We start from the raw sequence: 27,492 nt of genomic DNA, 5'->3' as shown, positions 1-27,492 counted from the left end.
CCATGGAAAGCTGAAGCCACTTGCAGAGGATGCATTTGCTCTTATTTCCTTCCACTCCAGCTAAATTGCAACGGGTTTTAACGACAGGTGTGACAGGAGCTGGGCTTCTGCCGAAATGCTTCCCCGTCCTGCACAGAAACACCGAATATAATATTAGCAACAATTAATCACAGCTGCCAGGAAGCACCCGGCAGCATTCCCTGTCCCCAGAAGAGCTCGGTTCCCATGCTCAGCCCCATTAATTCCCATCTTCAGGCAAACGGCACCGGAGAGTCGCCGGGAAGCAAGGGGCTTCCCCGTGCCACTGGATTTAGATCCCGAGTTTAAGTCGTGGCGGTGCCGGCAGCCCCTTCCCCTCTCTCAGCCTTCGCGGTGAATGCAGGGTGGTTTCGGATGCCCCGTCTCTCCCGTGGGCAGGAAACAGCCACGTGCCTTTCGTTTTCTCTCCCCGCGTCCCGGGATAACTCCAGGCCGCAGCAGCCGGGCTGCGCGAGGTCGGATCTCAGCTTTGCTGGGACGTTGCTGCATTTTTCCTGTTGCTGCTACCCCGGCTCCCTCTCTCATTAGTAGCACTAATTGCTCGTTGCGTATTTTGCAGATGTATGTTAGTATTTCGGAATAACGTCGCGCCGGCTGGCTAAAGCAAACGGTGACCTGCTGGGGCCAGCATCCAGGCTTTTCCCATCTCCCTCGAGCGATCCATCCTGTGGGCCATCGCTGGTCCCCCGCCCCCGGGCTCTTCCGAAGGCAGGCATCCCGAGCCGAGGGCTCGCTCCCCATCCTTCGCCCCCTCTCCACCAGGAAGGTCCGATGTCACATGGAAAATGCAACACTGGGTCTGAACCCCTTCCTCCCCTTGGTGTCAGCCGAGAGAAGCGTTCCCAGAGCACCTGGAAGCTCTTCAGTACACGGCTTGGCTTGTCCCCCGGCTCAGGGTTCCGCACCTACACGTCTTGGGCAAAATATATTTGATTTTGAGGCTCCGCACAGAAAAAGAGCTCTGGCTTCAGCTGGGGCGCATCCAGCCGACGTGATCCAAAGCCCCAAGCTGCACATCGGTCCCTAAGGCTGGAATTCTTCCGGCTCCAAGCAGCAAAGCAGTGATGAAACCTGAGCCCAGCGCCTGCCACAGCACCCAGGGAGGGGACGGCCCGAAGGCTGGGGATGGTGTGAGCCAGGGTGCCCTCAGGGCTCCAGGAAGCTCCAACGTCCCAAAAAGGAGGGATTTGCATGGAAAGTGGATTTTTTTTTTGGCCTTGAGGTCCGTAAGAAAGCTGCCGCCAGCGGGGTGGGTGCAGCAGGAGGGCAGCAGCCCCAGGTCTGCGGTTGAGAACCAGGCGGGCAGATTTTGGGGGGCACTTGGGAAGGAAGCGAGTGGCTCCATAAACGTCCCATGTCCACTGGGGCGCTCTGCCGTGGAGTGGTTACAGCTGGAGAGGTGCGGGGTTTGGCTCGTTACTGCTAAAGCTCTGGCCTCGAGCTCACAGCGAGAAAAACCAATCCGCTCAGGCACGCCCGCCTCGTCTCTCCCTACAATGTCCGGTGCGATACCGATGAAAAAAACCCAGAAATCGAATTGATATCATTGCAAACTGGCCGCTGGGTTATGGAACGTCCCGAGGGGTTGAGGTTGTGGAGGGCCGCCGAAGGGGACCGCAAACCCCTTGGCGTGTGTTTGAGTACTGGCAATGCCACCGCTGGGCGTTGGGAGGCCGTTGGGAAACCCGCTCTAGGCTCCCCTCGGCCTGGGTGCAAGCGGGATCCGGCTCTCGACAGCAGCGGCGGCTCCTCTCCAGCGACGTCTCAGACATAAATGTTTGTCTTTTCCGTCCAAGAGATTCGGCAGAGCCGCTGCCAGAACCACGTCGTGGTGGAATCAGCTTTCGTTCTGCCAGGAGCGTTACCAGCTCATGATTCACGTCTTTACAGCAGCTTTGGAAGGAAAATGTGCTTCTCGCCAGGCAGACGTTCACGCACCTCGAGATGCTGCAGTTTTTCCAGACTTTCCAAAGGAAGCCACCACCGAGCAAGACATTCCTTCTCCTCTTCCAGCGTTCTTGGAACAACCTCATTTGATGAGCGAGTGGGACAGACAGTTGGAAAGGCAGACAGAGAGACAGGCCAGGGGGGAGGGTTATAACGAGCAGTTTGCGTGAGCCCCGGCCTCCGGTGGTGCCAGTGCCACCAGGAAGGGGACGGAGGCCGCATCCGGCATCCGCAGGGCTCAGCCAGGGCACCCCTGCGGCTGGCGGGGCAGGCAGGACGCGAACGAGATGCCGGAGGAAGGAGAAGCGAGCGAGCGCCGTGCAGAGCATCCCTGCGTGCAGCCAGCCCACCCTGCCGCCGAGGCGGGCGAGCCGCGTGCCGTTCTGCCAGCGGGGCTGAGTCACGGGGCGGCCTGCCTGCCGCGGCGTGCGTGGGCCCGTGGCCGTGACTCAGCCCCGCGGCTGCCAGCGCTCACCGCCGGCCCCGCTGCTCCTGCTTCTCCCCGGGGCTTTGTGCTGGAGCTCCCGTGGGTGCATCAGAGCCGGCTTCGTGCTGGGCCCCGGGGGACTGCGGTCCCCACGGCGGAGGGGACGGTGGCTTTTCTCTCCGAGTGCTCTGCATGGTGAGGGCCTCTGTGCAGGGAGGAGGAGGAGAGGGATCCCCTTCTTTAAACAAAGGAGGTTTAAAGAGCATCTCCTGGTGCTGGTGGGAGCAAGGGTCTGTCCATCAGGGACAGTCATGCTGCCCTCGAGCGCAGAGCAAAGGAGCTGGGGTTCACTTTGCCGGTTGTGCCTCCAGCACGGGAAGCCAGGTTGGAAACGGCAACCGAACGGCTCCGGCGTGGCCGGCAGGTCCCGCGCGAGGGACGGGTCTGAGGCTGGGGTGCGGAGGAGACGGGAGCTCCTGCTGTGCTCCCCGCAGCATCACCCCCAGGCCACCCCCACCCCGGCGCTCGCACTGCACCAGCAAGAGAAACAGAGCAAGCATCTCCAGGGAGTGTGTTTGGAAAATACCAGGTTTTATTTGACAGGCTGATGTCGAAACTGACAGTTTTATCCCGGTGCACACAATCACGGGCATCTACATGGGCCCGTGTCCCGGCTCCCTCCCTCCTGCGACGCTCTCGGGCGAGACGCTCACCAACCCTCCCAGCACCGCGGACATGGGGGCCTGGGGATTCTTGGCAGGATGAAAAGGTCTCCCTGCTCCCCATTTCCACTCCGAGATTCCCAGAGCTCCCCTAAGAAGCTCGGAGAGAGCTGGGCTGGGGACCGCAATCCTCTTGGGACTGACAGCCCAGGATCCAGGGGAGAGAAGGCATCACGGTGCCGGCATCTCCTCGAGCCAGCACGGGTCGGCGTGCGTCACAGGGAGCAGAAAACAGCCCCAGCCTCGGACCACCGCTGCCCGTTTGGAAAGAGAACCCTCATGTACGATACCGGGGCGGGGAAAAAGGTTTTGGCAGTCCCGGAGGAGCCCCATCCAGGACATGGGCAGCAGGGCTTTGCACAGGGCGTGCGGGTGCTGAGGGGAAGAGAGAGGGAGGAGAGGAGGCAACGAGTGCCGGGGAATAAAGCAAAAGAAAAGGAAAACTGAGAGGGGATGAGGAGAACTGTGGGAGCGGCCTGAGAGCAGAGCGGTGGTGCCTTGGGGTTCAAGGCCGTGAGGGAGAGTCAGAGCTCCTTCCTGGGGGGGTACCCCAGAGCCCGTGGGCTTTGGGGAGACAGGGCAGCAAGGAGAGATGGCACGATACGCCGCTTGCAAACGGAAAGGTTTGGTGGCCTTTGCCGTGCCGGTGACACGCGGTGTGGCGGCAGGAACAGTGGCAGTGTTAGCCCCTTTCTGTCGGTGGTTCTGTTCCTTTAGCTCTTCGGGAAACCGCGCAGACAAACCCAGCGGAGGAGAGCGAGAGGCGAGGAGTGGGTGAGACAGAGGGGGATCCTGATGAGCAACCGCGTCCTGTACAGGAGAGAAGGAACAGCAGCAGAGGGGGGAGCAGCTACGGGGCAGGGTTGAGACCCCGCAGCACTGACTCACGAGCACATCGCTTCTCTCCAGGCTGTTCCAGCTGCTGCTTTCTCTGCCAATCTGCTCGCTTTCCCTCGGACCTCCGATCCCCTCTGTGCTGCGGGAGAAATCCCTCTGCACGAGCCATGTCCCTTCCCATGCTTGGACGTAGATTTGGGTTTCGTCTTCATTAGCTCAAAGGTGGAGTCCTACCTCGAAGCAGAGGACGGAAGTCCCTGGTGCAGCGTCCCCTCAAACTCACCCGGACTGGAGGGGACGACTTCTTCACAGCCCCTGGCCTCAGTGCTGGGGGACGTGGAGCTCCCATGGACTTTCTGCCTCAGCTCGCGTCCCGTTGGGCACGTGGAGATGAGGGGCGCTGCCCTTCACACCCTTCCCATCACAACAGAGCCTTCCATTCCCAGCTTTCTTCTTCCCTCTGTTATTCCTTTTGCCTTTTTCTTGCCTCAGCCAGCACCTCCGCATCTTCTTGTTCCTGTCAAAGGTAAGTCCCTCTGCTCCAGAGGTTTCCTGGAGAGCAGCGTAGCTGTGGTCATTTGGAAGGAGGAAGGACGTTCAGCAGGTCGTTGGTGGGCTCGAAGGCGCCAGTCACCATCCAGGACAACATCTACCTCTTGGCTGGTTTCTGCTCAGCTCGGCAGCCAGCTGCACTGGCTGTGAGGGGCAGGGGATGAGGCCAGCCCTAACGCCTTGGCTTTCACTCCCGGGTTTCAAGGTTGGCTGTCTACGGGGAACCTCACGCTGCTCGGATGCTTCCGAAGCAATACTCCTTCTCCTCCCAGGGCTGAGCGCAGAGATGAGCCAACAAATGGCTAAAATGGGGGAAGTCTGGCAAACAAGCCACACAGAAACCTGCCTGGATTGTCCTAGGGAGAACAGATCAGCAGGTGGGTGAAAAGGATGCAGCTAGTGATCCCCCGTTCCTGCCTCTCTCCACAGAGCGCAAAAACACGGGGGCCTGACTGAGAAACCAGCAATACAGACTTGAAGAAGGTCAAACTGCCAAACCCTTGGCCCTCAGAGCCCTGCTGATCTGCAGGCTTGACTCGCCAGCATGGGTTTTCGAGGTTGATGGCACCCACAGGCACCAAGCGCCCTGTCCCGGTGCTGGCCTGGAGGGAGGAAACGCTGTTCACAGCTCACAGCTCCGTGTGGAACGGTGTGGTGTGGGACGCTGGTCCTCCTTTTCCAGCACAGCTCAGCCATGCTGGCAGCTCCTTTCCAGCCCACTTCTTCCTCTGACACAAACTTGCAAATCCCATCAGCGACCTGTCTGGAGCTACAAATGCCCCTGCAAAAGCCCCTTCTTAAGGTGACCGCCCAGGTGAAGGCTGCAGGAGTTCAACTCAGCTGTTAAGTGAAAGGAGAACTCACCAGGTGACCCGAGAGTCTTGGAAAGGAAAACAAGATCAATATTTGCAGAGATTTATGGGATGTTTGTGCCTGAAAACAGCAGCTGGGACCTCACCTCTCTTTCCTCCCCAGCAATCTGCCCCAGGGCTCGCAGTGGTGCCCCGGGTTAGTGTGTCATCACTCCCCCCATGCTCTCACGCCGTGCCCTTGTTCTCGCTCCCTGCCGACTCCGAGGACGCAGAGGTTGAAATTCCTGTTCACGCACTCGTGGCACCAGTGAAAAAGCAGCTACAGTTCTAGCTCACCGTGCATCGCTCATACTTACAGCTCAAACATTGCCTTCTACTCGAAAGAACAAAGATAAAATGTCAGGAATTCACAGTTTTTATTCTCTTTCTTATGCCCACCCATCTTCCCCTGCCATCGATGTCAACGACTCAAAGTCCTCATCGTACAGTAGCCTTCGCCAGTGCGGCACTCGAAGGTTAACAAGACGCGGCTTCTTGGACAGATAAGACATAAGCTCATTCACCAGTAGGAACACGCGGACGGTTGTGTTACAGGACACCTTAGGGCTTCCTGTAGCGATTCTTTGGCGTCTCGCCACAGCCAGTGATGTCGCAGGAGAGAACGTTGGGCTTCCTCCCCAAGCCAATGCTTCCCAAGAGATCGGGAAGCTCGCGGGTGATGGCCTTCTCGATCTTCTCTAAGAAACACCCTCCCATGTAGGAACACTGCTGAGAGAGCAGCTTAAAGCTGGTGATGGGGTTGATGCCAAAGAAGTCCTTGTAAGCCTCGCGGTTGGGGAGGTCAAATTTGCTGACATTGGTCTTTGCCAGAATGGACTTAAAGATAAAGAACTTGTCAGGATCTTCCACAATGTCCCTGAACACCAGTTCTCCATCGCTAAAGAAGGTCATTTTGTCCTTGTAGGTCTGTAGGTAGCGATCGACCAAAAGGGCGTGGATGCGCACGCGGATGGCGTGCTGGCGTATGAAGGCGATCTTATTTTCCATCCTATTCTCAATCACCTGGTTGAGATCTTCCAGGAGCGATATCTCTTCTTTGAGGAACAGGTCTTTGTGGGTATCCGGCTGGTACTCCTGGGGCCAGAAGGAGCTAACGTACACCCTGGGCGGCTCCGTGACGTTGATGAGAGGAGCCAGGCTCCAGAATAAGGCACCGTAGACTCTCATGAGCTCCTGGGTAGCCAGGCTGTCGGCTTTGTTCAAGATGATTCGGATCTGAGACTCGCGGCCCTTCAGCTGGCGAAACAGCATCTCCAGCTCCAAGCCCACGTCCAGCTTTGTAGGGTCAAAGACAACGAAGATGAGATCGGCTCTGTCAATGAACCACTGACACACGTCATTGAATGGGTAACCTTGAGGAGAGGAAACAGAGACATCCAGCAGAAATGGCCAGCACAGGACGAGTCAAGGGACAGACAAACCTTGAGCCTGCCGCGCCTCACGCCCTGTCTGGGTAGGATAGGGTGTGAGCCACAGCGAACTTCTCATGCAGCCTAAAACCTGTTTCTCATGTGCTAAAAGCACTTCAGAGTTTTTTGGCATGAAAACCCATCTCGCTGTGTCTGGGCCTGCGACTGTGCACTTCCCTCGGCCTCACCTCCAGACCTTCTTTCTCCCTGCTGCCGGCCACAGATCCCTGCTGCTCCTCTCAGCAGATATCAGCCACAGTGTTGCTTTCCCCTGTGGGCACCAAGTGGGTCAAGAAGCCCTGCTGACCTGCCCTGGCGTCCCAGGTGGAGATGGACTGGTCCTTCCCTGGGCCCTGCCGTAGCACCAGCAAAAGCCTGGCGGCAATCGGGGCATTAAACGCTGAGCCTAGGGCTCTTCCCCGTCATGCATCAGCCATCTTTCTCATCTCGCACCGTTACGGCATCTTTTCTGGAGGCTCTTAGACGAACCCAGTAAACCCCTACCTCGTTCTTGCTGCTTGCGGTTTTCGATGATGCCTGGCGTGTCCACGAAGGTGACCCGCTCCAGCAGTTTGTGAGGCACCTCGATCCCTATCAGCTTCTCCAAGAAGTTCTGCCCAAACTTCTCCAGGGGTGAGAAGGAGCGGGCGCTGTCAGCAGCCATCACGATACCCTCGATGGTCTTCAGCTTGGGCCCGTGCATGATGACAGTGAATTCGGAAGTGGTGGGTTCTGCCCCTGCCCAGCAACGAGAGGAGTGGCAGAGCTGTGAAATCTGTGCCGGGCGGCAGACACAACAGGGTTGGCCAGGGAGCTCAGGAGCATCGCTTGCTTGCCAAGAGATGCCGGGGGAAGGCAAGCAGTGGGGATATTAAATTCTTGCCAAACCTCTTGAGAAAGTGGCGGTGGGGCTGTTTTCTGTGGGGACTGATGGTTCTGGAAGCGGCCCTGGAGAACCACCTCCCAGGAGCCCTCGTTATCACAGCGTGGAGCTGGCTGCGGACATCTGCCCTCAGCTGCGGGATGATGTCCGTTGGAGCAGGGAGGAGGGAAGGGGAACGGCTCTCCTCTGGGGAGGGCAAATTAATTGGCTCCCTGTGAAGAGGGAAGGGGAAAAGACAAGGGCGAGTTGCCCTTGTGACGTGACCACTGCTCTCGTGGTCAGGGTCAGGGGCGGTGAGCCCTGCGCCGCGGGACAGGGATGCTGTGGGGAGAGATGCTCTCCTCATCTCCCAGGGAGGGCAGCCGGGCCCTGCTCCGTGGTGGGGACCCTCTCCCTCCACCTGGCATCGCAGCTGGGCGGCACGGACCGGATCGCAACCTCCCTGCTGTAAGGAGGGGGACGGAAGAGACGTGGCAGGGAATTGCTGACCGCGTGGGTGCAGAAAGGCGGGCGCCGGCGTGCCCTCGGCAGGGCGGGGAGGGAGCGGCGAGCGCGGTACCTGTGTAGAGCTGGTAGGGAGTGTCGTCCAGCCCCAGGAGGTAGTTTATCATGGAGGATTTGCCGACACTCCACGGTCCCAGGAATAGCACCATGGGCTTGGAAGTGATCTCCCCATCTGTGGAGAGGGGAAATAACAAGAGGAAGTGAAGAAACAATAGCCGTCGCCGCCGCGCGATTAACTCCCGGCTGTAATGAGCATCCCATCTGAGCGGCGCGGTGATGCTGCCGGGGGAACGGCCGCCCTTTTGGGGCCGCCAGCCATTCGCGAGCCAAGGCAGTGCCCAGCGACGGGCCCCCGGTGCCTGCGGGAGCGGGACGTCACCATGCTCTGCGGCAGACCCCACCCCACTCCTCTGACCTCCGCTGAGGTTTGGCCCTTCTTAGACTACGGGAGGACTTGAAGTTCTTTTAAACCTGATCTCGGTTTGGTTCTGGTTTAGCCAGAGCGAGTTTGGGGCTGGGTTGGGGGGGGGGGATTATTTTTTGAAGGCAGCCGCCGCAAAGCACGGGACGTGCGAAGGAGGTGGCCATGCCGCAACCAGGCAAACGCCTCGTGCAAAGGGAGCCGGCGCGGTTTCAGGAGCAGCGCTGCGGCGTGGTGCTTGGTAAGCGCGGTGCGAGCCTTGCGCCAGCTGCCTGCGAGCCCTTGCACCGTTCCCTCGCAGGGATCTGCCCCGGGTCGTGGCTCCCAGCCCTCCGGTCGAGCAGAAGGTGTGGGCCGGGTACGAGGGAGGGCGGGCTGGGCAAACGGCCCCGCTCTGGGCTTGGGGAAAGGTAGGAGAAGAATGAACAACGGTTCCCGTCCCACGCTCCGCAAGTCCCAGTTTGCTCAGAGGCTCGAGGCAGCGGTGTTGGGGCCATAAGGACCTGTCCCTGTGCCACACGATGGACCCGGGAGCGCAGAGGTCCCTGGACAGGTGCAGCCTCTGTGCCCAGGAGCAAACCCTGCTCGAGCAGGACTTGTGCCACCAGCCTGTGCCCACGCTGCTTGAGCCACCCCAAGCCGTGCCCAGGACACCGGGGACCCTGCCAGTCGGCTCGAGCCCAGGTCAGGCCAGCAAGGGAAGTGCAAATCGAATGAGGGAGTGGTGGGAACCTTCCCATCCCCACCCTGCACTCAGGGTGGGAGAGGGTCCATCCCGCTGTGGGCCAGGGCGCGGAGATGCCCTTGGGGGACCTGTGCTGCCCTCACCCCCTCTCCTCGGCCTAAGGCAGAGCTATTTTCCCCGCGGCGGCTGAGAGACCGCGCTGCTCCACGGCTGCCGCCCGTGTGGGAGCCAGGAGCTTTCCCGCAAGCCGAGGATCCATCTCCAAGGGAGGGTGAGTCGCAAAGCCCGCGGGGTGCAGCGCTCCCTCTCCCGAGGGTGCCAGAGGGCAGTGCGTGGCGGCTCCGCACCGAACCCATCCAGCCATGGGTGCAGGATTTGGGCAGAGCACTGCAGCCTCCTCCTGCCTGCGTCTGCCCGTTGCAGGGCCACCGTGTCACCGCCGGAGAAGAGAACGGGCTGGGGACACCTCTCCATGGGGCACAGCTGTGTCCACGCAGCTCAGCCCTCCTCCCCAGAGCAGGGCAGCTGCATCCGAACCGGGGGGACGGCCCTGCCCACTGCCCGCGAGCCGCAGGGATCCGGTGTTGCCTTCTCACACAGTGCAAAAACAAATGTTGAAACCTCGGACTTTCGTTATTAATCATTCCTCCGTCCCACTCTGTCACTGCTGCTCTGTTCGCTTGCCTGCTTTAATTAGGTTTCAGATTATTATTATTCTTGTGATTCTCCCCTGTGATGTGGTGCCAGAGGTGTGAGGCGGGTCCCCGCGTGCTCTTTCGTAAGGCATTCCTGGCCAGGCGTGGCTGTGCGAACGCAGGCAGCCCGCGCGCCCCGGCTCCGCTTCCCGTCCCCACCTCTGCCCCGCTGCGCCGAGGCGGGCAGTGACGCAGGCTCCCACAGCTCCACAAGTGCCTTCCAACCCCTTTGGGAGTGGGGCGCTGGCACCCCGGGGGCTCTGCGGGATCCTCACAGCTCTCCGAGTAGCAGAGCAGCTCCAAGGATGTGAGCCCACGCGTGGGTCCTCTTTCCAGCCGCCCGCAGCGTGGGGCTGGAGGGGCGAGAGCATCTCCCACCTGGGGGGCTGCTGGCCTGGCGCTGGTCCCTGCTGCGTCCCCCGCTATGTCTATGCAGTGCCGATTTGGGTCACCTTGATGGTCCAGCCTGGGGAAAAGAGCCAGTCCTTGCCAGCGGCAGGGCAGGGATGGCGGCAGCTCCGTCACGGCGGCTCTCTCCAGCCACCCTGTGGCTGCTCACTCCCAGCCCAGCCTGCCTCGCTCCCGGCTCAACCTCATCCCCGCTCAATTTCATCCCAGCTCAACCTCATCCCCGCTCAACCTCATCCCCGCTCAATTTCATCCCAGCTCAACCTCATCCCCGCTCAACCTCATCCCAGCTCAACCTCATCCCAGCTCAATTTCATCCCAGCTCAACCTCATCCCCGCTCAACCTCATCCCGGCTCCTCTCATCCTGGCTCAAGCCAAGCATGTCCCAGCGGCATCCACGGAAGCGATCACATGCTGGTGCGTGATCAGGCCCTGCCTGCAAGCAGGGGGTCTGCAAACCTTGCACCCCTTCATCCGTAGTCCTGCTTAAAACACAGCAGCTCAAACACGGCTTCTCTAAGCTGTGATCCCGCAAAGCACCTGGCAAACAAGGAGAACCAAGGCCAGGAAGGTCACGTCTCCCTCTGCAGAGCTTGCATTTGTCTTGGACTGTTCTGTTCTGGGAGTAGGAGCAATCTGGATTCCCAAAAAGATTTTTTTTCCTATAGCAGTGGCTTTCTGGGAGGTTTTTCCATGTTGCTTGCAACATCAGGCTGCCCTTGGATGGGAGCACTGCTGCTCTGGGGCTGGGACTAACCCTGGGCCAGGCCTTCTCCCTGTGTGTCCTCAAGCCCAGCAGAAGTGCCCGGTGTCCGCTCACCCGTCCCTGTCCCCCAAACGCTGCCGGCCATTCTGCCTACGGCACGGATCCGCTGCCCGGCAGCCCTTGGAGGGCTGGTCAGCTTGCTGGCCAGAAGCCACAAATATCCACGTGGCACGCGTGCCCGCAGGCGGAGGGACAAGCCACGCGTGCCCGCAGACCGCCCGCGCCCGCCTCCGCGTCGTGCTCCTGCGCACGCCCACGCGAGCAGCACGCGTGCCTGCCTGCGTGCGCCTGCAGCTAGAGATGCAGATAAGACGGCTATCGACACATGCTATATATATCCACAACCCTCTCCGCGGCCGGCACGCTGGCGCGACAGGGAGCCAGAGGCTCTCCGGGCGCTGGCAGGGCTCTGCCGCGTCCGGGGCCGAGGCGTGGAGGAGCTCGTTTCGGCAGGGTCCGGCAGCGGGGGCTGTGGGGTAGGACACGAGGGCCAGAAGATGGGATTGATGGGATTTCCCTGCCTCGTATGGCGGCAGGGACGTTGTCCCCGTGGCCCTGCACTGGACCTGGGTAAGGGCTGGGTGTCGGCTGGTGCTTTTTGGCCCATCTCCCATCTCCTGCTTCTCCGGGGGGACCTGGCAGCACACCCGGAGCGGGACAGGCTGGGAGAGGTGCCAGCTCTGGCTCCCGAGGGGGCTGGGGCCGCCACGCGGGGGCCAGCCTGCGTTACTGGGACAGCTGCTGCGGGCTCATCAGCTTAAACTGCAGCCGGAGGGGATCAAGGGTGGACATTTGGGAAAGTTTATGCTCGTAGGAGGGTGAGGGGTGGGAATTGCTCCCTGGCAGGGTGGGCTTCTGCTGGGCTCCCCCGGTTCATGCCGTGGGTGGGAGATAGACCCGCGGGTCTACCACAAACACCTTCAAGCCGTCACTGGAGGAACAGGCAACCTCTTGAGTCTCAACCCAAGAGGGAAAGGTCTCAAAGCCCGGGCGAGGTGGGACAGACAAGTGCAGCCACACAGGTGCTGAGCTGTGGTGGAGCTGGGGACACCGGTTCCAGCGTGTGCGGTGGGACGCCGAGTACCGGGGTCTGCTCGGCGCCTGGGAAGCGTGGCTCTGCTGGGGCGCGTGGCTCTGCTGGGGCGGGTGAAGAGGAAAGCCAGAGACCAGCAAAGAGCGTAGGCAGCGCTGGCAGCATGCAGGTAGCAGGCAGCGATACCAACCTGTGGCTGAGGAGCCCAGGGTGCGTCCGGGATAAGCTGTTAGCGGGGCACACAGGGAGAGAGAAAAGGTACCGTGAGTCGAAGGAGGGACGCAGCCACCTGGGTCTGGCCCAGGCCGAGGAGGGAGCTGACGACTGGCCCTGGCCTTCTCGTGGGCAGGAAAAGCCAGCGACGGCCACATTCCCAGCGGGAGAGGAGTTACAATCTGTGAGCAAGGAGACCCGCAGCTACCAGGACACGCACCGAACCCCAGTCTGCCCAGCACGCCGGGGACGCGGCTTGGGGGAGCAGCCACCGGAGAGCTGCCGCATCTACCCCAACCCTCCTGCCCCCGTAGCAGAGTTATCGCCTTCCCCAGCGATGTTCACCCAGCAAACAGAGCCCGACAAGCCGTGGTTAGGAGAGCAACCAACCCCAACAAGTGTCCTGGCCACCCCAGCAGCGTGGTTACCCTGGGGGGGGCTGGTGATGGCAACTGGGAGGTCGTTCCCCACACAGGCATGCTAATCAGCACACAGACAGTAATTAGGGTCGCCAGCATGCGCCACAAACTGGAGTGATTTCACAGCATGCTTCCCATCACCAGACTGGGAGAGTCCCTCACCTCTAGGGACAGTCCCTACGGGGTGGCCCCGCTGCGACCAAGCGCACAGGAGGTCCCAGCCGGAGCACGCACGCACCCGCGTGGGACGGCGGAGCAGAGACGCGGGCAGGGAGAAAGGAGATGGCACCCGCCGGGCTTAAACACACCACAAGCAGAGGGCGTGGGGTGAGGCTTCTGGGATGCACCCCAACAATTCAGAGCCTTAGGCTGACGGTGGCAGTTGCGGCTCCCCCGGACAGGTGACACTCAGCTACGAGGGCATTTTTTGTGGGCTGGGGGGGAGCAGAGGGTTACAACGGCTGGTGCGCGCGAGCGGAGCTGATGGGAAGGGCCACGAAATGGAGGGCAGCTGTGTAACGGAGGGGCGAAGGTGCTTGCGACGGCACCCCTCTATATTGGCTTACACCTCCAAAGGTCACGCATATTCCATGACAGGCCTGCCCCACCGCTCTCCCAGCTGTCCCGCTCCTCCCGGCCAGCTGAGCCGGCAGCTCCGCGCCCTCCAGTCTCCCCCCTGCCACGGGAGCGGGCGCAGGGGGAGAGGCTGGGGGCATCTCCCGGCTTGCAGGAGCACCACCAATGCGATGAACCTGCTCGGGACAGGGCCACCATGCTGAGGAAACAGCTGAGACGGCTCCCGCAGCCCCAGCTTGTTCTCACCTGCCTTGAAAGGTCAAGTGGGCTCCCTGGGCCAACCCTCTAACTAATTTGCAGGTTTCCCTAATTAGACTGCTAATGAGAGATTGGGAAAAGCTGGATCTGTGGGTACTAAAGGTGAACTGCTGGGCTTTAGCTCTCCAGACTGAGGTGGTGTGTTTGGGGTGTCAGAGGTCCTCAAGGAGTTTGGTGGCAGGAGAAACATCTCTGATGGAAGTTTGGCCAGAGCCTCCTGTGGCTGAGACGAGGGCTGCAGGCAGCACAGCCTGCCCTTCCCTGTTCTGTGAGGTGTGTATGAGGAAGATGGGACCATGGGTTACCAGCTCTGGGATGGCACCTGTGCTGCTGGGAGGGTGCCATGTGGGACACAACAGGGTGTGCCGGGGGCTGACCTGGGGGACTGTCAGCTGAGGAGTGGTTGTTCCTCACGGTGAAGCGCAGCAAGATGGGGAGTGTGGTGAGATGAGGTGATGAGGAACACCAGGAGATGCTGTCTGTGGGGAGTCCTGCTCAGGAGCTGGGCTTGAGAGCAGCCTTGGGGTGGGAAAATGCAAGGTCTGGTGGGTGTTTCCCCACCAGCTGGGAGGGAGAAAGCCAGCAGGGGCCTGAGAAACGCTTATGTCCTCCCAAAAGGGAGCGAGGAGGTGGCTGCTTGGGTCTGGGATGGCTGAAGGGCAGGGTGGGATGTCCTGAACAGGGATAAAGGGTTGTGGGCTGGGAACGGAGGCTGGGGGCTGCTTGCTCTGGCAGTGAACAGCCAAGCGAGGGGAAGGGGCTGGGAGCCCACCAGCTGCCCCTGTAACCCCTGTAAGCTATTCTCCTCAACAGCGTCCCAGGCTGAGCTGACAAGACATGGTGACACGCCACCCCAGTTACCCTCCCACACAGCAAGCACATTGTGGCCCCCAGCTACTGGTGAGCAGCACGGAGCAGGGCAGGCAAAGGCAGCAACATGGAACCGGCTGTGGGAAGCAGCTGGGCGCAGCTCGTGTTTTAGGAGACCTACACGTGCCACCTCCAGAACCCTGGCGGGTGCTGGATGATGTCCAGGGTGCTCTGTGCCTTGAGGGGCCGGGACCCAGGCTGGTGAGGAGGACTCTACAGCCCTGTCCCATGGGTCCCTCAGTGGCTCTAAGCTGGAGATGGCCTGGCTGGGTGTGACTTACAAGATGTCTGACACGGATTTAGGGCTGCAGCAGGAGTGCCTGCAGAACAGAGGTTCTGCTCTAAGGGGGTGAGTCCCAGGCGCTTGCCCAAATGAATGGGGGACCCACACGCTGGTGGAGCAGAGCCTGGCTGCAAAAGGGAGGCGTGCGTGGAGTGTGTCCCTAGGTCCTGTCTCACCAGGAGGGAGGGCGTGTGAGGCTGGGAACCTGGGGAGGGAGGTAGAACTTCAGGAGAAGGAGGGGCCCTGGTAGGACCCTGGGACACAGGCAGCAGGGACTCCAGCACCCCCTGCCCAGAAAAGGCACAGGGGGCACCTGGCCCTGGCTCAGGACAAGGCTCACAGGACTGTTACCCCAGTGATCAGAGACCTTGGACTCGGGCTTGAGCCATCCGTGTCTGGAAAATGAGGCTGCTCATGTGGGTCACAAGAGCTTCCTGTACTTGTGAGCATCTTGGTGCTAGGGCTGCGCTCTCCTCTTCTGGAGGGACACATGTACGGCTGGGGCTCAGGCCAAGCCGATGCCGGTGGCCACAGGGACCTGCTCACCTCACCCAATGTGTCTGTCATTGTCAAGGAGTGGAAACTCTCAACTCCCAGGATGAGTGAAGGCTGCCAGGCTCGAGGGATACCCTGCCCACGTGGCTGCATCCTGTTCTGAGCAGGAGGGGTGCCAGCTCCGGCCACCCACAGGAAACTCATCCCCCAGCCTCGAGAGGTCCTAAGCTTCCTTGCCAAGCCTGCTTCGCTGGGCCGTGATCTCTGCTTGGCATGGGTACAGGGCGTTGATGTTGAGCAGGTGGAGGACCCAAAGCAGACAGGGCTCGGTGCTCGGCCTGCACAGATGGTCCTGACAGCAGATGGGCTGAGGCAGATGCAGGAATGCCTGCTATGGGTTCACTAGGGCATGTCCTCCAAGCCCAACATGTTCATGGCCGCCTTGTGAAGCTGCGAAGGAAGGCCAGCTACCCGAGCCTTTCCACGACCTGCTCTCTGCTGTTATCTGCGTCCTAACGACCTGATGGTGCTGCAGACCCCAGTGTCTGTGGCGTTACCTGTGATCTCGTGCTGCCTCAGCTCGTTGTATCTGTAGGACTGCTCCAGGGGCTTGATGGAGGAGTGGTAGATCTTCCTCAGCCGCTGCAGTACTCCTGTCGGGGCAGAAGCGCGCGAATGAGTGGAAAGCAAACCCCACCACCCTGGTTGGGTCCCTCCTAGGTGAGCCGCTGGGCATTCCCTGCAGATCTCAAGGGTGACTCAGCCACGGATCAAGGGACCTGGCTCACAGTTGAGATCTTGGCCAAACTGATCCCAGTCACGCACTTTGATGCCCTTCCCTGCTAATATTTCCTGCTGGGCACTGTCCCCATCTGCTGCTGGTCTTGCGCATGCCAGCAGCTGATGGAAAGAACACCTCTTGTTAATGCTGCTTAGCACTCAACACTCATGATCCCAAAAGCCCTCCACCGCGACACCAGGGACCTGTGGCACAGCCTCTAAGCTGCTGGCTGGAAGAAGGGAGGAGCTTTTTCCCCAGCAGCTTTTATTGCTTCTTTTCCAGTCCAGACTGCACCTGGGGCCAGCAGAAGCAAGCCTTACAACAGCAGAACCCAATAAATAATTGGAATAAAAATCCAAACCCTTGATTACTCTACGGAAGGGAAATCCCATCCATGGTGTTGGTGAGGAGCCTGCCCTGCAGGGATTGTCTGGGCTGAAGGAGCGGGGCACCCACGGCTCGGTGCCACTCAGGGCCCCTCACCTGAGAAATCGTCGGCAGGTTTCTCCTCGTTCAGCTTGAGGGTGCTCTCCAGGTGGGACCGGTCGCGCTTGGTGGGCTCGCTGGCATCTTCAGCCTCTTCTGGAGGAAAAAGCAAGGAGACCTGTTACCGCTGGAGCTGGGGACTCCACACGGGCGCTCACACAAGCCACTGCCGGGGAGGGGGCACGGGGCAGTGCACGCACCCGCAACCCATGGACACGGCAGCCGCCGTCGCCCTTGGCACGCCGTGCGGTTTCCCTTTTGCGAAGGCTCCTGGAGGCTTGGCAGAGGCTGCGGGGCTGCGGCTGCCGGGGGAAGCGTCGCAGGCAACTGCTTGATTTCGAGGAGGGGCTGGCGAGGGAGGCACACCGGGGGGGGGGGCGAGGGCTGGCTGCTGGAGGGGAATGTGGAGGATGTGCCTGGAAGGGACGCCCGGGCCGAGGTGGAAGCACGCGTGGCACCTGCTGCGCCATGGGGCTCCGGCAGCTCCCCTGGCAGCGGCAGCTCCTCCAGGCAGGCCCTGCCTGTCTGTCCACCACCCAAAAAATTGCACGTTGAGCTCGAGACACGAGGATGTGTGGGGCTGGGGCTGGCTCTTGAGGGACCGTCCAACCTGGCCCATCCTGGCTTTGCCAGCGAGGTCGTTCCCTCCCGCTTCTCCCACCTCTGTCCCGTACAGGCTGGAAGCCTCTGTGTGGGACCCTGGTTCAGGGTGGCCTTGGGGACCGCGTGGCTCTGCGCCCGGCCTGGGGAGCATGAGGCAGCTGCCTCTGCCTGGAATGGGCACCCCGGTGTCCCCAGGGCAGGGGGACAGGGGTGTCCTCGCCCCGGAGGTGCTGGTGCACCAGAGGCCCCACGCAGCTCCGGCGCGTTTCCATATCAGGAGCTGGGTCAGGCTTTGGTGGGAGTTTGGGGATGCCTGGGCCAAGCGGGGCACCACCGAGCCCTGGGACTGTCTTGAGTGTCCACCAAGCTTTGGGCTGAGGAAGGCCTTTTGACTTGCCAAGTAAAACCACGGAGACCAGACTGGGTTTCCCTTTGGGCACAAATGGGAGCTTTTTGAGCTGTTACAGATGGAAGCAGAGAAAGACTCAGCTGGGTCCAAAGGTCACTGTCCAACCCATGGGCCAAAGTCCACAAGCGTTTCTAGGAAATCATGGTGAGGGGCATCCCTTTTCCTTCACCAGCTTTGCACTGACCAAATGTGGCCAGAGCCAGTGCTTTGACAACTCATTGGTCTGAGTTAGCTCTTCACACCTTCCCTACGAGGCAAAGGCTGGTGGACAGGAGACCCACCAGCCCAGGCAGCATCCTGCCCTCGCAGCAGCTGGGGGTCTGGAGGATGCTGAGGGTGGAGGATAAAAAGCCTTTAAGAGGTCTGCAGGTGCAGAAAGGGGCCTGGGTATTAAAAAATCTTATCCATGTCCACAGCCCAGAGGAGAAATCACGGGCTTGAAGTGCAGCCAGGGAAACGTCGGCCAACTTTGGTATCGCCATCAATGAGCATCGCCAGCGCCCTCGATGGCCATGGCCAGCCCGGCCGTGCAGCGGTTAGGGGCAGGCGCGGGAAGCACAAGCGTTAGGAGAGGGCCATGCACTAGGCGCGGTTTAATGTGCCAAGCTCAGCTCTGCCGAGGGTTGATAGTAGGTCACTCTCGCCGCTACGGCACACTGACAAGAAAAGACGCCAACCTATCTGGCTGTGCTGGAGCTTGGCGACAGCGGGGTGGGCACTGTGGCCGGGTGGGCTCTCCGTTTCTGCCAGCGATGGCTTGTCTGCAGGTGGGTCTTCTGCTGCTGGAGGGTTTTCCACCACAGCTGGTGGGTCTTCTGCTGCTGGAGGGTCTTCCACCAGAGCCGGTGGGTCTTCTGCTGCTTTGGGGTCTTCCACCACAGCCGGTGGGTCTTCTGCTACTGGTGGGTTTTCCGCTGTTGCTGGTGGATCTTCTGTTACTGGTGGGTCTTCTACCGCTGCTGGTGGGTCTTCTGCTGCATCCCCACAGGGTGGGTGATGGCAGCTGGCGGGGCCATTCCTGGCTTCTCGCTTGCTGGCAGCTGCTGGTTTGCTATGGCCCTTTTTGGTAGAAGGGCCAGCTGCTTCCTTGTCGCTTCCTTCAGCTCCATCCTCTGGCCCAGCACTATCTTCCTCAGACTCTTCCTCCTCCTCAGACTCTCCCTCACCTCCCTCTTCCTCAGACTCGTCATGTTCATCTTCCTCAGACTCCCCCTGCTCATCATCTTCCTCTGAGCTCTGCTTGTCCCCTTCCTCTCCCCCCCGAGGAGCAGACACTTTCTCTTTCTCCTCCATTTTCTCTTTCCCAGGCTGCTCTTGCTCCTCAGAGGCTCCTTTATCGGTGCCGGGCTCCTCATACTTTTGGGCGTGGAAGCCATCTTGTGTGCCGGGTTCGTGGTTCCCCTCATGATGCGTTGCCTCAGGGGTGCCCAACATAGCATCCTCCCCCGGGCCCTGCGCCTCGCCGGGCCCCTCCTGGCCCTTCTCCATGGTGGTCTCCTTCAGCTGGCCACCCCCTGGCCCCGGGTCCCCGCTCAGGCCACCTGCTGGCTCTTCCTCCCCCTCCTCAGCGGCGCCAGGCAAGGAGGCCTTGGCGGGGCCGCCATCTTGGTTCTCCTCGGGTCTGCCATGGGCTGCCTTCTCCTCCAGCCCGGGCTCTGCGGCTGGCGAGGGGCTTTCGTGGTCCGTGCTGGGGGTGCGCGGCTCTAAACGATGAGAACAGCTCAGTCAGTCTTACCCGCGCCGGCACGCGGCTACCGGGGCACCCGCCGGCCCCCCGTCAGTGCCGGAGGGGGCCCTGAGGGAGATTTTTTGTGGCTGTTACCAAGAGTTTTAAGCTCTTTCCTAAACCTTGTCTAGTTCCAGCTCGATTTTCTGTCCCTGTTGCAAGAAGCTGGGTGCAAGGAGGTGTTTGTGGGGGTGCAAAGCCAATGCTAGCAGGGCGCTGTGCCGGCCATGGCTGCCCCGGGGTCCTGGCTGCAGGAAGGTGGCAAAGCGGCCCTAAAAATTGAGGGGGAAAGGGATAACAAGCGTAGTTTGAGGGCCTGCGGGTACTTGGCATGTTAAAAGGGTCCTTCCCCAGCCCTGCCTCGGGAAAGCGTCGCACCGGCCACGCCACGTGGCTGGGCGAGGAGGAGGAAGGGGCAAGGGGCTCCCCAGCACAGGACCCTGCTTTTCCCTGCCTTTCGGGCAAGGCCTGACCCCGGCAGCAGGGCTGGGGAGCTATTTATTGTGAGCATCCCTTCACTAGGAAAGCATTTGCCACGCTCCGCAGCTGGCACAGTGGGGACACAGTGAGTGTGTTCTGCGTGGCAGGAGAAGCCACCCGTATTTTCCATAGGCCTCCAACTGCAATTTAACATCGCTCAACGGCTGCCAAAAATAAAAGCTCACCAGCTATACTGTCTCCGTTACAAACAGTTGCTGCTAGTCTAAATAATCCCCTGAAACGTCTAATGCCGGCATACCAGGGAAGCGTTTCAGAGGAAAATAATTCCTTTGTACTCCAGCTGGCAAGCAGATGCCAACCGGGAAAAAATGCCACCTCCACCCAGGCTGCGGGGAGGAGAACGGGCAGCGCCGGCCACGACCAGCCGTTGGCTCCGGTGCCGCGGCCGTGGGGCCGTGCGTCCCGCAGAGCATCGGCACAGCCTCGGCAAAGCTGCGGCACTGGAGCTTGCTGGGCTTGGCCGTGGCGGAGCGCAGGAGGAGCTGAGCCAGGGTCGGCCACTCAAGGGGTGCCCAGCGTGGTTTGGGCCATGGTTGGGTGCCCCAACGTGCCCCGGTTTGCCGCGGCTGGGGATGCCGGGCAAGTGGTTGCATCTCTGCGCCAGGGCCGGGAGTCACGCAGGGGATGAGCTCCAGCTCAGCACCCCAGGGTTTCCAGCCGCTCTCGTGTGCAGCCTGGCACAGCGGAGCTGCTGCTGTCGTCGCGGCCCCTTGCCCTGCCGAAACCGGATGCGTGGGTCACCCTTGCTCTGCCCTCGCTGACCTCCCCTGTCCTTTGCTGGCACGTGGCTCGCAGGTGCCTCCAGGCTTCCGATTCCGCTCCCGGCTGGAGGGGAGCTAAGTCATGAGCAGCTCCCACCCGCCTCCGTCCCACCCGGAGCACCCGTCTCCTTCGGGTCTCCTTCCCGTGGGACCCCTCGGGGTGCACATCCCGCTGGGAGCTGCTTGACGGGGAACGTGCTACGTCTGCTGCACAAAGACCGGAGTGGCCAGGGGCCAGCGTGCCCCTGCCTGGCCCTGGTGGCCTGGAGACCAGCCTGGGTCTCCTGAGGGTCCCCTTGGCCAACGGGGATGTTCTCAGCTTGTCCCCAAAATAGCTGGTGACCTGGAGGGCTGGGAGGGAAGTGGGGGTCCTCAGGCAGGTATTTGTGGAGGGTCAAAGCAGATGGGATGGGGAGCAGGATCAGGCAGAGGAGACCCTGCACTGCCCGAGGGCTTTGTCCGGGGTCTCTGTATCCCCTCTTATCCGAGGGGGACAGAGGGGCCGTCACCCACCATGGTTGGGCACAATGGCAACCCCAGCACCCGCTGTGAGCTCTCCCTCGTGGGAGACGGGAAACACTCCCCAGGCGCTCCGACTGGGATGTTCCTGCCGGCGTACTGGTCATGGACTTTATTCCCGGTGACCTTCAAGGTCTCGTACAAAGTCCTTTTCCCCTCTCCACCTCCTTCTCCCTCTTGTTTCCCCTACATGGTCTCCAAATCCACGGCACGGGGAATTGTGCTGATCTGCAGATGGCCGGCCGATCGGCAGTGAAATGGGACGAAGGTTACGGGCTTAACACCCTCCACACGTCCGCTGGAGGCTAAAAATACGGCCCGGCAACTGTACGGGGGAACCGGGAGGAGTGGCTCGGCGGGGTGCGGGCAGCAAAGCCCCAGCACCCTTGGCCGCTGGCCCCAGCCCCTCGCCCCGCTGCCAGCCCGGGGTGATGTCCGTCCACACCTGGGGACCCATGGGCTCCGGGAGGAAGCGGGGACAGCCCCGTTGCAAAGTGACACTGGGGGCTCCCCTGCTTCGCACCCTGCCACGTGCCAAGCGGCTGGGTGGCATCAGGGAGGAGCCCTTGCCCCGCTCTCCTTGGGGACCTGACATCCCAGAGGGTCCCCCGCTTACGCTGCCTCCGCCTGCCCCAAATCCCACACCCGTCTGCCGGGGCTGGGAGGGCGGCCGGCTGCCTTGGGGACACTTTCTGCGGCGGTGACGGCACCCTGGGACACAGCCTTGGGGATGGAGAGCTCACAGCGGAGCTCCATGATGCCAGCGCTGGTTTGCACCCGGGAAATGCCCACGTGGAGAGGATGGAGACGGCTCCCACCCTGCCATGGCGTCCCCTCCGTCCCCGCGTGGGGCCGTACCGAACGGCAATGCCCCAGCGCCAAACTGGGTCCTTCAGAGGGGCCAGCCCTCGAGGAGCGCCGGGACTGGGGCTGACTGGGAGGGACAGATGGGCACAGGTGGCCCTGGGAGGAACGCTCTCCCCCTCCAGCAGAAACTGGAGCCCCCAGCGTGGGGGCTGGCGATGCGCGCGCCGCACGGACGGCTTTTCCTACGCCCCCTTCCCCTGCCCAGATCCATGCAGGGGAGTCATCCCCTGGCTCCTGCTCTCCCCTTGTCCTCCAGTGGGGTTTGGGGGGGCTCAGCTCCGATGGCCAAGCCAGCGCTGCGGACGCTGGGGCAGGCGGGAGCCTGACTCCAGCACCAGTATGGAGCTGGCCAGGCCAATGCTTTCACCAAGGCGGGGAGGAAAACATGCCAAAGAGTGGCCTAAGAAGCTCAGAGGACAGAAGCAGGAGGGTGGCCAAGGGTGGCGTCGGCTCTCCAGCCCCTGGCGCCCAAGATGCCCAGCCACAGCATCCCATCCCAGAGGCTTCCTGGTCCCAAGGCACCAGAAAAAGCAAATATTTTCCAATTTTTTAAATGCAGAGCCCAGCAGAGATATAAATAGCTGTGCCAGACTAACTTGACCTCATTTGTGGTGAAGATTTTAAGTTTAGTTGAAAAAAAAGAAATTAATTTGATTTCTAAAAATAGTCGGCTAGAACTGCATGATATTTTGATTAAGGAAGGGCAAAGAAACCCCACCAGGATCCACCACAGGGATTAAACCAGGCTCGCAGCTTTCTAAATATAGAGATGGAAACAGGGAATCACTTCTGCGGGACGTTTTTTCAACTCTCTCCCTACAGGGCACCCACCCTAAAGACGTGGAAGAGAACCTGGACTTGCAGAAGTCACCAGGAGCAGGGCAGTGGGAGGTAACGCAGCCACCACTCCCTGGCCAGGGAGAGCTGGGTTCCCAAGTGAGCAGACAGCAAGAAACGGGCATGTATTTCGGCACAGGTCAGATGTCAACGCTGTGCGTTGAGGAACATCTACCCGTGGTGTCCCTCACGGGGTCTGCAGCCCGGGCGGATGCTGAAGGACCTGAGGGAGGTGGGGCCGGAGGAGCCCCTTTCTCCTGAGAGGCCCTGCTGCTCCTGTCCCCGGGCCTCCAGCGACGGGAGGCTTCACCAGCCCACCCCGGGGCTTCCTCGGTGGCCCCAGGGGACATCTCCATGCACTCAGTGCGAGTCTTTCTTTGGTCATCCCAAGGACTCCTGCTCACCCGAGCAGGACACGTCCACGCCCTTGGACTTGTCAATCTGGATTTTAATGCCTGGTGATCCATTGTCCCACAAGGTCCCCAAATCCTTGGGAACGCCCAGGCAGAGACGCTGCCAGGCCGTGCCAAGCAGTGGCACCCAGCCCCGGGGGTCTCACCCCAGCAGCAGGAGGGGGGATCCCAGCTTGGCCACCACACAGAAGACGGGGCCGCGCGGCTCCGAGCCCTTGCCCACGGCGTGCCCCCCACGAGCGGGGAGGTGGGCAGGGTCCAGCCACGCGCCCGGCTGGCAGCGGGGCCACGCTGCTGCTGCCAACGCCCCAGCCCGGCTCGGGGTGCCCAGCAGGAGACTCCCTGGCCCCTCCGCCAGCCCCCGCCAGCACACGAGCTCGCCGGCTTCCTCGGGCTATCGCTTACAAGGGAAATGTCCCTGCCGCCGAAAATAACCGGGCGGAACCCTGCCAAGGCAGCAGCGCCCGCTGCGATTCCTGTGGCGCCTGGGGAACGGGCAGTTTTCTGAGCCGTACGGTCACCCTTGGAGCCGCCAGCCGGGCTGGGGTTTCGGCACCCCGGCGAGCCCACGCTGCCAGCGCAGGGAGCCGGCACCTGCGTGGGGCTGACAGATCGGTGAGCAGGGACACGGCGAGAGCACAGCCCCCCCGAGCGGTGTCGTGCCTGGGTGCCCCACGCCATCCCGTGGGGGCCCGCTGGTGCCCCTGTGCCCAAACGAGGTGTCCTGGCCGTGCTGTCCAGCCGGCTGTCACCTACACACCGGCCAAGGATGGTGTCACAGCACAACCAACCTGCCCAGCACCTGCCTTGCTTTGCTCGGCCAGCGCTTTGGGAGCACTGGGGCACCCATGGGGACCAGGATCTCCTCTAGGCGAGGTACCAGACGTGATGGGGGTGTAGGTGACCAAGAGCTGTGGCTCACCCTGGCCATGGCACCCAAGAGCAGTGGTGCCTGTGGTTGTACCGATGCTGGGTGGGGAGTGGAGGTGAGTCCAGTGGAGTGCCACTGGGACACAGAAGTCTTCCAGCTGTGGAGAAGCTTGTTACCCTGGGGGGGCATTAGCCTGGAAGGCTTAGTCAGGAGCTCACCCATGGGTGCTGTCTCCCTGAGCCCACCTGAGGTGACACAACCTGGGTGGGAGAGCCCACCCTAAGATGTTCTGTCCTGGGAGGTGGCGCCCACCCTCAGGTGGTATGTCCTGGGTGTCAGAGCCCACCTCAAGTTGACATGTGGTCATGGGTGATGGGAACCACCCCAAGATGCCATGGGGCACAGCCCTCCCACTCAAATTTGTGATGGCTGCAGGGGGGACAAGGGGTCCCCAGGGTGAAGCTACCAAGCACGGTGGCTGGGCACTGCCCCGCCAGCATCCCCATGGCCCATTCCCGGTGGCCATGGGGATTTGCCATGGCCACCCAGCCTCAGAGGGATGGCCGCGCTCTGCCCGAGGTATGAGCGGAGGTACGAAGAGACCTCCCGGACAAGAGGGGGCTCCCGGCCACTCCGAGGAACTTTGGGCCATTTTGGCAGGGGCTGCACAAACACGGGCACTCCAGCAGCATGTCCCAGTGCCGCGGTGCATGGTAGAGGGGACGGTGCCCTGGCCGGGGAGCCAGGGGACTCGGCACCCTCACAGCCCGGCGAACCCCGGGGACCCGGCTGTTTCCCCCAGCCAGGGGCATCGCCACTAGGGAGGGGATCCAGCTGAGCACAGCCCCGTGTGTCCTCGTCCTCCGTCCCTGGAGGGACATGGTGGCCAGAAACCTGGCTGGGCTCAAGCAAACTCCGGCTGTGTCCGCTCCACCATGCTGGGCAGGGATCCCCTGCGTCCACGCTCAGCCGTTATCCGCGAAAAAAAACCCAGCTTTACTCCAGAGATCTCCCGTTGTTCCAGGATGGAGGCTGGGATGGTCAACCCGACCATGCCCCCCTGCACCCCAAACCTGCACCCCTCCACAATGCCTCCGTGAAGCCCCCAGTTCCTCACTGGGCTCCTCCTGCCTTCTCCTCGCCAAAGAGGTGGGGGGTTAAATGGGAAGATAAGGCCCAAAAATGGAAAGACAACCCCCTCAGAGCCACCTCCTGCACCCCGAAGGAGCCCAGGGCTGAGCGCCCGGCCTGGTGCCAAAGGAAACGCAAAACTCGTCGTGCAAACCCCACCGGCTGCCATGAAGCAGACCCATGGGAGGAGATGTGCCACTGCCTGGATCTTTTTTCCAAGCCTACACGACCAGAGCGAAATACGGGACCCCCAATAAGCAGGAGACCCCAAGGTGGGGGCACTCAGGGGGCTCCAGCCGCCCCTCAGAGCCCGTCTGGGGCTGCGGAAGTCAATGCACCTCCCAGCCCCGGAGCCTTCACCAGGGTGGCTGAGCGGGCTGGTGACGGGGTGCCCAACGCCGTGCCCAGCCCCGCGGCATCACCCCTCGCTGGGGGCTGCCGCGGCTCAGCCGTGCCGGCCTCTGCGCCAGCCAAGAGCTGGGCCAGTGGTCGCCCACCATGTCCCACAGGGCCACCAGCCCAGTCCCGGGTGGCACCGGCCACCAGCCGCACTCGTAGAAGACCTTTCCATTCCCAGACACGACCCGCAACCCCGCAGAGGTCACCCCGCCGCCACGGGGGCGCGTGGCTGGCCCCAAACCCCTCTTATCCGCAAGAATGGTCCAAGATGCCCTTAAAAGGCCAAAACTCGAGGGGGCCGGGGGTGCCGGGTGCTGGAAGGCGGCAGCTGCGGGTGCCGGGCGCGCGAGGCCTCAGCGGCGCAGGGCAGGGGGGCCAGGGCGGCTGCGGGGAGCGCAGTGTCCCCTTACAGGGCTGTTTCCATACTTAGCTGCCCCCCTCCCAGCAGCGCACGGCCGCCAGAGCCCGGCCAGCCGCAGAACCGGCCCAAATTAACTCAAGGACGAGCAAGGGTACCGGCGACGTCGCCCCCGCTGCGCAGCCCCAAGGGACGCCCGGCTGGGGACGGGGGTGCTCAGTGGGGACAGGACAGCTTGGGGAAGGGGGCCTGGGGGTCACCCAAAGTGCTGTCTTGCTTGGGGGGGAGGGAGACACCCCCCCCCCCCCCCCCCCAGGGTGAACAGCCCACCCCATTCTGCTCCGACTACGGGGTACCCCTGCGCCCTGGCAGCCCCCAAAAGTCTCTGCAGCCCAAAACCGAGCCACCCCAGCACCCATGGGTGACGCTGACCCTGGGCACGTTGGCGGCAGCACAGCCCCTGTGCCCACCCTGGCTCTGGAGCGAGGACCCCAGCCCACACCCCCCCCCAGCCCCTCGCTCTTTCCCTAAACATTTTGGGGGGGACTCTGCGGCCCTGGCAGAGCAGCGGAGGAGCCTGGATAGCTGTACCCCTGCCACCCCATCCTGCTCCAGGCACCCACCCAGCCCCGGGGTGCAGGCCGGGCTCGCCAGGCACCCCAGAACCTCTCCGGCTCCCCCAGCCCTGACGAGCACCCACAGCCCCAGGGGGATTCACAGTCCCACGGGTGCCCGCAGCCCTGCTGGGCACCCAAAGCCCGTAGACACCCATGGCCCTACAAGCAACCCCTGCCCCGCAGGCACCCCCAGCCTCACTGGGTGCCCACAGCCCCATAGGCACCCGCTACCCCCAGGCACTTGCAGCCCCGTGGGGACCCGCAGCCCCCTGGGCGCCCGCAGCCCCGCGCGGCCCCGCGGCCGTACCTGCGGTGCTGAGGAGCAGGAGCGAGGCCACGCAGCAGCAGAACAGGTTGAGGCCCTTCATGGTGGCTGCCAGGAGCTCCCTGCCGCTCGCTGCCTCTATTTATAGGGCGGCAGCAGTGGCGGGGCAGGGCAGGCAGCTGCCGCCACTGCGGCCGCAGATGCTGCCACTGCCGCTCGTCCGCTCCCAGGGGCCCTGGGGATGGGGATGGGGACAGGGCGCGGTGGCAGCTGCAGCACCAGGCTGGTGTCAGGGCAGTGACAGCACGGGACACCTCCTGGCATGGGGTCGCTGGGGTGGCGGTGCCCGTGCGGGGTCACTGTCCCCTCACGGCATCCTGCTGTCGTGGGGTACGGGATCTCCCAATCTCCTGCAGCCCCTTTTTGGCCGGAGTGGGATTTTACGGAGCGGGAGAGCCAAGCATCGCGGCACCATGGTGTCCCCCACCTATCCTGAAAGATGGGTGCCCCTGTGCACCTCGGAGCCCCCTCAAGCCACCACAGGTCACCAACTCCAGGTGATGCCACGCAGAGCGGTCGTTCAGCGGGAAACCTCACCGGGGCGGCATCCTTCTCCCTCTGCCTCCTTCCCCC

At 62.1% G+C, this 27,492-nt stretch overlaps 1 protein-coding gene across 4 annotated transcripts; it reads right to left on the bottom strand.

Annotated features, from left to right (window-relative positions):
* Nucleotides 1-5,735: 5,735 nt before the first annotated feature.
* On the bottom strand, nt 5,736-26,965 carry SRL (sarcalumenin). Of its 4 annotated transcripts, none has more exons than XM_086760119.1 (9): nt 26,902-26,965; nt 18,438-19,297; nt 18,272-18,398; nt 16,580-16,678; nt 15,873-15,968; nt 12,392-12,427; nt 8,248-8,364; nt 7,310-7,543; nt 5,736-6,748 (listed from the first exon to the last, which is right to left on the bottom strand). In XM_086760119.1, exons 1-9 carry the CDS (start codon nt 26,960-26,962, stop codon nt 5,937-5,939), a joined length of 2,442 nt encoding a protein of 813 aa, XP_086616245.1. In that variant the 5' UTR covers nt 26,963-26,965; the 3' UTR covers nt 5,736-5,936. The 4 variants fall into 4 exon arrangements, with proteins under 4 accessions (XP_086616245.1, XP_086616246.1, XP_086616243.1 ...); XM_086760120.1 differs by having other exon boundaries at nt 18,477-19,297; XM_086760117.1 differs by having other exon boundaries at nt 18,272-19,297.
* Between the last annotated feature and the right edge of the window lie 527 nt (nt 26,966-27,492).

The sequence above is a fragment of the Chlamydotis macqueenii genome, chromosome 15 (assembly GCF_036417535.1).
Source record: "Chlamydotis macqueenii isolate bChlMac1 chromosome 15, bChlMac1.mat, whole genome shotgun sequence".
Taxonomy (NCBI): Eukaryota; Metazoa; Chordata; class Aves; order Otidiformes; family Otididae; genus Chlamydotis; species Chlamydotis macqueenii.
This window is presented reverse-complemented; position numbering and strand designations above follow the sequence as displayed.